This window comes from Podarcis melisellensis, assembly GCF_964234715.1.
Source record: "Podarcis melisellensis genome assembly, chromosome: 3".
In the NCBI taxonomy this organism is placed as follows: domain Eukaryota; kingdom Metazoa; phylum Chordata; class Lepidosauria; order Squamata; family Lacertidae; genus Podarcis; species Podarcis melisellensis.
In genome coordinates this window covers 56,130,606-56,139,803 of record NC_138530.1, presented here as the reverse complement: position 1 = coordinate 56,139,803, position 9,198 = coordinate 56,130,606, and the positions used below count along the sequence as shown (strand labels likewise).

Here is a 9,198-nt window from a genome sequence, read left to right as displayed (position 1 = left end):
GGAGGCGATTACTCTCAAGGCCTCGCGTTTCGTTTGGCTGTGTATCCCTCCGCCCGCCCTCCTTTACCGAAGGGGCTGGTTTGCTTCAGCGCCCCTCCTCCCTCAGCCCGTTGAGCGAGGGAGCCCAGCCGCCGACCAATGGGAACAGGCGTTGCTTGGGAAAGCGCGCAGCTGCGCCGGGCGGCGCTACCATGAGCAAAATGGCGGCGCCGACGGCAACGCTGCCGCCTCAGCTCGCGGGCAAGTTCAAGGGGTGCGTCCCGTCTCCACCGCTTCTTCGGGGGCTCTGAGAAATTGGTGGGCGAGGGGTGAACCGTTGGCCATTCGCGGGGAGGCTGGAGCTGTAGAGTACCAGGGGACGGGGTAGGGAGCTATGTCCGGGTCTCTTCCCCCCGTCGCTCGGAGAGCCGGGGCGGCTGAAAACGCGGCACACTAGCGAGCCGCTGTTTTCTATGTCTGCTCTTCCTCCTCCGAGCTCGTTCGCTTTGCACGGAAAGCCGGCTTCCAGATTCGGAGCTGCCCCCGCGAATTATTTGCGAGGGTGGCATTTGCGGTCTCAGGGGGGTGTCTGTTCCCCGCGCTTTGAACCACTTCTGGTTGGGAAAGGAAGGTTTCGCAACGGAAGCCAGGAACACAGTGGCCTTTTTCGGCTGTCAGTGGGTGGTTGTGTTCCGCTCCAACCCTCGTGCTTCTAGTACTCAAGTCTTCCCTGCTTCTGCAAGTCACTTGCAAAACCAAGTTTTCTATTACGTCGCAACAAAGCATAAGCCATACGTGTCTCTGAGCCAGAATTAGAAGCGAATTTCCAATTCAGGCTTGAGGCAAAACCAGGAAGTTAAGTAAGAGGAACAGAGCGTATGTGAAGCTAAGTTTGAGATGTCCAAATCATGATTTGAGCAATGTCTTTGACAGAGGACTATTTAATCAATATGTTTGTATTCTCGCGTATTGCATTTTATTTTAACCATGCAGTTTTATTTGACACAAAACCTATGGGCTGCATGCTGCTTGTCATGGGGGGGGGGCGCTGGGGGGTGTTAGTGAGGCCAAAATTTGACACACACCATAACTCTTTGACAGGGCCCTAGTGCCCTGCCTCCTCCTCAAAGCTGGGAAGTGCTAACTAGGCTTTGGGAATGAGGTGTGAGAGCTCTAGGACCCTGTCAGAGCCCTCATGCCTCCTTCCCAAAGCCAAGTACCTCCTTACTTGGCTTTGGGAAGGCAGTGCAAGGGCTGGGGGGGGTGTCAAGATGATCCTTGTGGTCCCTTCCAACTGTACAATTCTATGAAAACCAGTTTTAAAAATATGTTTCTCTACTGTGAAGCCCAGCAATAATACTTGAATTGCCATTGATTAACAAATCATACATTTTCTTACTATTCTAGACGATAATTCAGATGTACTGACATCAGAAACAAGGCATTGTCTTCCCCCTCCTCTTTTTTGAAGAGAGCTAAGTTGTTTTTTTGTTAATAGTAAATTAATAATAATATGGTGCCCATCTGACTGGGTAACTCCAGCTACTCTAGGCGGCTTCCAACAAATTAAATGAATGTTTGAAGACCTAACATTTTGATTTTAAGATAAAGATTTATTTTTTTTATAAATATTTATTAAAGTTTTTTTAAAAAGAAAATACAATAATAATAAACATTATTGCTTTGTTTTAACAAAGTTTCGTGGTATTCTTGAACTCCCTCACGTCTCCCGCTCCCATTTACATCTTTAATAATTTTTGTCAAGCAAATTATCATCTTATTTCCAAATCTATAACCACATGCTTAAATATCAATTATTAATCTATTTTAATGATGGCCAATTATTTATAACCAAGCATCCTTCTTAACATTCCACTAAATCACAATATTTCTGCAGGTAGGTCTTGAATTTCTTCCAATCTTCTTCAATCCTTTCTTCTCCCAGGTCTCGGATTCTGCCAGTCATCTCCGCCAATTGCATATAGTCCATCAGTTGCATCTGCCATTCTTCCAGTGTGGGTAGATCTTGATGATTTTAAGATAAAGATTATTAAAAGTGTTACCCAGAGTCATAAATACCATCCTTTAGATATGAATTAGAATATTTAGCTTATTTTACCAGGTTCTTATTGGTCTGGGACATGGTTTAAGTTGCTGTGTACATACGAAGATGAAGTGTAACTGCAATAATCCATCCTTTATTTTCCATGGTAAACATTTTCCATGGTGAGATGAAAACCACAAAACATTTTTTCTGCAAGTCTGGACACTTGGAAGTAATATTTCTGCTTAATTTTCATATATGGAATCAGTGTATTGCTTAGGACTGCATATCAGTTGGGCAAAATCTTAATGGCTTCAATGATAATGTTTCAGTGTGATAAATACTGTGTTTGCATTGAGATGTGGTCTGGAGGGGTATGAGGTTTAGAAAAAGGCTGTGTTTAGACATCATGATAAACCATAATTTATTGTGTATAAGAATAATAGACCTGGGCTCCTTCCCTCTGCTCTTTCTCCTCCAGAGCCACAAGGCGGTGATGGGAAGCCTTCACTTCTAATTTCAATTTTTTACAGTTTAGCTATTACATCTGAACTGTAAATTGTGGTTAATTTTAAACATGGCATGTTTCAAACAAAGCTTAACCAGTTCATCAAGTTCAAGCAAGAAGATGAGCCGTGGTTAATTGAAAATGGAAGTAAAACTTTCCAAGCTTGTCTTATCTACGACAGGGAGGGAAGGAGTATGCATGCCTGGGAGGAGGCGAGGCTCACTTTGTGAGCCAACATAATTATGGGTTTTCATGATATCTGAACACAGCAGTTTACTCCTGTGTAGAAATTAACTTGAATAAAGTTGCCTGATGGTGATTCTGATGGTGATGGAAGTGGCTATTTACAAAACTAAAACAATATTGCTTTGTTCTTCATAGATCCTTCGCATACAATACAATTAAAGATAGGCTGCCTCTAATCCTGACTAAAGTTATTGATACTCTGCATCGACATAGAAATGAATTCTTTGAAGAACATGGAGAAGTAAGAAATTGCTGCCTTTTATTCTTTCTCTTTCAATACTGTTCTCTTAAAAACCTTAAGCAAATCAAGCTTTGTATAATTATTTCTGCATGCTTAATGAAATATTTTTCTGCTTCCATAAGAACATACAAAGAGCCTTGCTAGCACAAACTAAAGAGCCAGTATCCTCAGTGTATTTGTCACAATTCTCCATTCAAGCCTTTCCAGCTAGTGGCCATCATCACATCTTTTGGCAGTGAATTACATAAATTATTCCTTGTGTGACTTTTCTGTCCTGAATCTGCTGCCATCTGTTTAACCGGATGACCCCAAGTTCTAGAATTCTCTGTCCACTTTTCCAATGCCATGCATAATTTTATAAACCTGTAACGTCTCAGTCACCCTAGGCCCTGAGGCCACAAGTTGCCTACCTATGGACTAAAGCATTTGGTTGTCATGTTTGATACTTGGGTTCTGGACTTGCATTTTTGATTGGAATTCAGTCAAGTTATTGCAACCCTACAATTTATTGAAAAACATAACTTTATGAACAAAACACATTCAGATTGAAAACATTTGTTTATCTCTTCATTTTCTCTTAATTTTAGAAAGGTATTGAATCTGAGAAGAAAGCTATAGCCTATCTCTCCAGGTTACGGAATGAGCTGCAGACAGACAAACCACTGATTGCCTTGACTGATAACCTCCCTGACAGCACTCTCTGGAACCAGTGCTTAGAATATCATCAAAGTTTATCAGATGAACCACCAAGCTGGTTTCAGTCTCCTTGGCTATATACAGAGTGTTATATGTATCGTAGAATTCATGAAGCACTCGCTCAAAAGTAAGCATGTGTGTTGTTTGCTGTTGTATCGTTTCCATCTGTGGGATGGGGAATTGGGGAATAAAGTTCAAGCTTAAGGTAAAACAGAGAAAAGAACTCAATCTTAAGTGCCAGCTGTTTTCCTTTTTTTATTCCTTCTCCTGACTTCTAGTCAGCAACAGAGTGATAGTTGCCTCTTGCATCTGGCACCAAGAGCCAGAGCAACATAGCAGCAGCTTGAGTAAATAGACACCATCCTGTGAAGGACTCCAACAGCCATATCTGGGCTTCGGTTATTTCCTCTGAAACCTGCTATGCGGTACACAGATCAACAGCAGAGTGCCAGTGGAACATCTGAAAACTGGGGAAGGTGAACTTTGTTCCTTCCTAGTGACTCTTGTCTATTTCATGCATTTTTAATATTTTCTAATCCACCTCAAAAGCTAATTTAGTAGGTATAGTATAACTACAAGTTGGAATTTTAGTGTCACTTCTTGCTACAAATTTTGAAGTCCTTGTAATTCTCTTCTTCCTTTGCTTTCTGATTAATGATAGACCTGTAAAGTGATTTGTTCACTTTAGCCTACAGCTTAATTGAATGAAACGAAAACTGTTGGCTTCTTTCTTTTTTGAACCCCACCCATAGAAAAACAGCCATCAAATAAAATAAAAAAATCAGTTGAAAAATACTGTAAAGTTAATGTGTTAAGAATAATTATATTAATTTACGTAACTTATAACCCACTTTCACAGCTTATACAGTGCCTCAGGATATAGTAGTTACCCAAATCTGGAGTACAGATTGCATGTGGAGTCCTATCAGATGACATTGAAATGATGAGGAAAAAATTGTTAACATTATTTTCTCCTGTTCCTGGAAGGATGAAGGAATACCTTGTTTCTTGGGAAGAAAAAAATGTAAAGTTTGTTTCAATTTTGAAACCATTCTGTGTTTCATAATTACAATGTTTATTGTTATATATTATTGCTTGGAATTATTTTTCTATAAAAGGTCATATAAGCTCATTAAAATGTCAAGAAATGTGTGCTTTGCTTATGAATTAATTATTTTAAATAACAAAAAACATTTTATATTGAACAACTTCAGATATTTGATTTATGTACTTCTGTCATTTTATTAGACAGGGGCCATGTGTGTTAGTAAGGGAGGGAAAAAATATGAAATATTCCTGGTATATTTATAACTCAAGCTATTGTTTCCTTCTCATGCATTTGTGTACCACATCCAAACCACTGGTCAGAGTTGGGTAATAGGGAACAACTGCAGCTCAGTAATAGAGCATCTGCTTATCAAGCATAAGCTCCCAGTTTCAATCTCTGGCATTTCCATGTAGGAATGGGAATGTTCTGTATGAAAACCCTGGAGAGCTGCTGCCAATCAGTGTAGACAGTACTGAACTACATTGGACCAATGCAGAAGACAGCTTCTGATTTTATATATTTGTTGCATGTATCTTATTTGGTAAATATGAACTGCAGATTAAACATTCTTGCTTTCTGCTCTTGGCCAAGAAAAGAGAGTAGTGGTGGGAGGGATTGGTGTATTTCTGATGAATGCTGCAAGTATGAAGAGCTGGGGCAGGGAGAATCTGAGAACTTTTGTATTTGTTCTCAAACACCTTTCTAACATTTACATAGTAAAATTAAACCTGTTTGACTAAGGATGGAACTTCGTATTGTTCTTTGTACACTATTGGGAGCTAAGCCATGGTTTGGCTGAGTGTTACATGTTACATTTTGTGTCCTGATTCACACATAACCCTAAGCCAAAACGTGGCTTAACATAAATAAGCAAATGTGCTAGTGCGGTTAGGAAATCACAGGTAGTTCACTCCTCCCGCTGCTGCTACACTACCAAGAGCTAGCACATGGTTTGGCTTAGGGTTATGTGCAAATGTCCTTCTGACCAAGTTACAAGATGAGCTGCAGGCAGACAAGCCACTGGCTGCCTTGAATGACAGCCTCCCTGACACCACTCTGCTTAGAATATCATCAAAAATTATCAGATGGACCACCAAGCTGGTTTCAGTCTCCATGGCTATATACAGAGTGTTATATGTGTCATAGAATTCATGAGGCACTCGCTCAGAAGTAAGTACATAGGTTTATATATCAGATAGTAAGCAGTGGCGAGCATAACACAAGACAATGAGCTGTATAACTAAGGTTTGGAGTGAGACAAACCACAAGCCGAGATTCACAGGTAACACTAAGCCAAACCATGGCTTAGCTCCCAATAGTGGAGCAACAGCAGGACCCAAGAAGGAGTGAAGTGCCCTAGTTTTGCACAAGTATACTTGTTTATGTATATTTAGCAGTGGTTTGGCTTAGCATGAGGCCAGTGACTTTGAGCTGGGCTGTGGAAGCATACAACATAGCACCATGTCACAGGGTAAGCAATTGGCAGGGCGGGGAGCTCAACGTGGATGTGGTCTTCAGTATTTATTAAGGTCAAAAACTAATTACCGGTAATGTTTTCCCCTTTTTCTGTTTAGTCCACTCATCAGTGACTTTGATGTGTTTAAAGAAGAAAAGGTACACAATTTCTTTGAATCTCAACAAGCTATAATTCTAATGAGTACTTATCTGCAAGATATATTGAAAAACGTGGAGAAGCTAGATGAAAATTTATTGAAAAAGGAATTTTTTAAATTGCTTCAGGTAAAACTAGTAATACTTACTGTTTATTTAATGTTGCATATGTTCTATAATTTTTAAGTTTCTTGTTTCAAAGATGGCCTAATGTAAAACAGGAGACGTATCACATTTCTGATAAGAAATGTTGAAAAATTATTCCATGCCAGCAGAATAATTTTAAGAAAGTTGAAATCCTTCAACAACTCATATACTGTTCTCTGCAATGTTGTTTTAAACGGTGAGTAAAATTCTTATATCATTGGCTGCAGTTCTAATATTGGGGCACAGAAACAAGCACATAATTCTTTTTCATGCACATAATTATTTCACAGCTCTGAAATGTTTTTGAGATGTTAATTTCTCTGAAATTTATTTTCTGCTATACCCATGGCTTCCCCTGATTATCTTTCACAAAATAGCATTTACATTCCTTCTGTTTTTCTTCTCTCACTTATAATCTGTTGTCACTTATCCCTCATTGGAACCTGATTTTGGTGTCCTGACAAAGTTATTGATGTGATGCTCATTTGTTGAAAACTAATAAACATTACCTAAACTTGAGACTAAAGTATGATGGATGTAGTTTTTGCTTTTGAATTTAGAAACTTGGGAGTTAGCTGTGCTCCACAGTGTCCATATCCCTATCCTTAACCCTATCGTGATATGGAATAGCTTATGTAAATGGGTGCTGTGTGCATGGTTCCCCAGATTAATCCAACAAAGGTAGTTGATATTTTTAAAGTAAGATTGAAACCCCTCAATCAGTTGTTCAGAAGTAAGGAGATTGATTCAGACGCTCTTCTCTGCTAAACAGCTGACTACTAGGAATCCATCTTTTTCAAGTATGCCATTAAATCTGAATCTAAATATATGTGATAGGTAGTGCAACAAGGCATTACTCAGCTCACAGGGATTGTGTACTTTTTCTTCTTCTTATAGGTTTCACTGTGGGGCAATAAGTGTGACCTTTCACTGTCAGCCGGTGCAGATAGTTCTCAGAAGTCTGACCCATTACAGTCTGTGGAAGAGTTAAAACCTTTTATCTTGGTGGATCACATGGAAAAGCTTTGGTCACTGCTTATAAACAAAAAGAACATGAATAAGCAGACTACTAGACTTGACATAGTCCTGGATAATGCTGGTTTTGAACTTACTGCTGACCTTATACTGGCTGACTTCTTGTTATCCTCCAAATTAGCTACTGAAATTCATTTCCATGGGAAAAGCATCCCATGGTATGTCTCAGATACGACAAGGCGTGACCTGAATTGGACAATTAAGCAAATGCAGGCAGCTAATCACAAGGGGATGTCTAGGTGTGGTGTCTGCTGGGAGGGCTATTTGAAAAATGGCCTTTGGATTTATCATGATCACTTGTTCTGGACCTCGCCGCATGAATATTGTAGGATGGCTCAAGTGGCTCCTGATTTGTACAGTGAATTGCAGAAGTCAAATTTAATTATTTTTAAAGGTGATTTGAACTACAGAAAGTTGATAGCTGATCGGAAGTGGGAATTCACAGTGCCATTCCATCAAGCCTTGAACACTTTTCACCCTGCCCCCCTCTGTAGCGTAAGAACGCTAAAATGTGATATCCAGGTTGGGCTGAAACCTGGGCAAGGTGAACAGCTTACTAATACTGAACCCGATTGGATGATCATTGGGAAATATGGAATAATTCAGTTTGATGCTGCTTCATGATTGATCTGCAAAGTTTAAAGGACAGTGCTGTGCTAAATGCTTTTGTTGGTCAAGGTTGAAAGACCGCTGACTTTCAATGTGCATGTTCTCTTCTACGGGTCTTACTGCTATTTTTAAGGAGGTGTGCAATTGTAAATACTTTTCTGGTATTTATGGTCTTAAAAAATGAAAATGTCATTATTCTTAGATAATTGTAAGTAAAGAATGCTTGACAGAGGAAACACTGAGTGAGAGCAGCTTTAGTAGCTGTGGTTTGTCTGACCTCTATTCTAACATTAACGACAAAATATTGCACTTTGATTTGCTAAAAGTTTTTGCTTTTCTGTAGCTCAAGTCTTACTTTAAAGCTGCCTGAACTTCTCTGGTCAAGATTAGCTTAAATAAATAATTGGATTCAAATGTATTCAATGGATGGACTTGAATTCTTTCTCCAATATAAGAGGTATCAGCATCAGTTGGTGGTAGTTTAAATAAGTAACCTGGCATATAAGGAACACCTTTTACCACTTGTTAGCTATGCTAGCCTTTAAGTAGCACTGTGGGTTAACTACAACTAGAGATGGAAGGCTTTGCCCTGACATGATTATTGGCAATTGGGTGAGACCACATTCCCATTTTCCCCTTCCTGCTTATGCTCAGGCGCTTTGAGGTGGGGTAGGTAGTAATTTCATTAATTGCAGAGGAGGAGATCTAGCAATGGATGAGTGTTGCAGCAGATAGGAGAGGAAAATGTGAGGAAGAAAGGGCCTTCCCTACCCTGCTTAAACATTTGGGAGGCAGTTATATTATTTAGTTGGAAAACGGATGTCACTGGGTTGGATGGCATCTTGTACGCTCTATTTTCTTTTGGACACTGCTCAGGTCTGCGCTCCAGTGATGTCACTTTGGTACTGCTAAGAATATCTAAGAGTGGTTTTTGTCTATTTGGTTGGGCAGTCCATGAAATCACAACAGTGAATTCCCAAGAAAAGAACACACACTACTATAGTCTGCATTTTAAAGAAAGAGACTTGTGAAAG

The 9,198-nt window shown here is 39.7% G+C and overlaps 2 protein-coding genes across 3 annotated transcripts in view; both read left to right on the top strand.

Annotated features, from left to right (window-relative positions):
• Positions 1-101: 101 nt before the first annotated feature.
• LOC309366517 (damage-control phosphatase ARMT1-like) lies at positions 102-8,582 on the top strand. Of its 2 annotated transcripts, none has more exons than XM_081905198.1 (5): positions 102-253; positions 2,913-3,018; positions 3,606-3,841; positions 6,337-6,502; positions 7,418-8,582. In XM_081905198.1, exons 1-5 carry the CDS (start codon positions 192-194, stop codon positions 8,177-8,179), a joined length of 1,332 nt encoding a protein of 443 aa, XP_081761324.1. In that variant the 5' UTR covers positions 102-191; the 3' UTR covers positions 8,180-8,582. The 2 variants fall into 2 exon arrangements, with proteins under 2 accessions (XP_081761324.1, XP_081761325.1); XM_081905199.1 differs by having other exon boundaries at positions 224-240.
• Positions 5,753-9,198, top strand: part of CCDC170 (coiled-coil domain containing 170) — a 64,671-nt gene continuing 61,225 nt past the window's right edge. Inside the window, exon 1 of the mRNA XM_081905153.1 lies at positions 5,753-5,932. Coding sequence (XP_081761279.1) covers positions 5,796-5,932 — 137 coding nt within the window. The 5' untranslated portion in view covers positions 5,753-5,795. The remainder of the gene's footprint in view (positions 5,933-9,198) is intronic.

Coding starts and splice junctions, on each gene's coding strand:
- LOC309366517 (XM_081905198.1), top strand. CDS start 192: ATGAGCAAAATGGCGGCGCCGACGGCAACGCTGCCGCCTCAGCTCGCG. Junction 254..2,912: donor CTCGCGGGCAAGTTCAAGGG/GTGCGTCCCGTC, acceptor TGTTCTTCATAG/ATCCTTCGCATACAATACAA. Junction 3,842..6,336: donor CATGAAGCACTCGCTCAAAA/GTAAGCATGTGT, acceptor TTTTCTGTTTAG/TCCACTCATCAGTGACTTTG.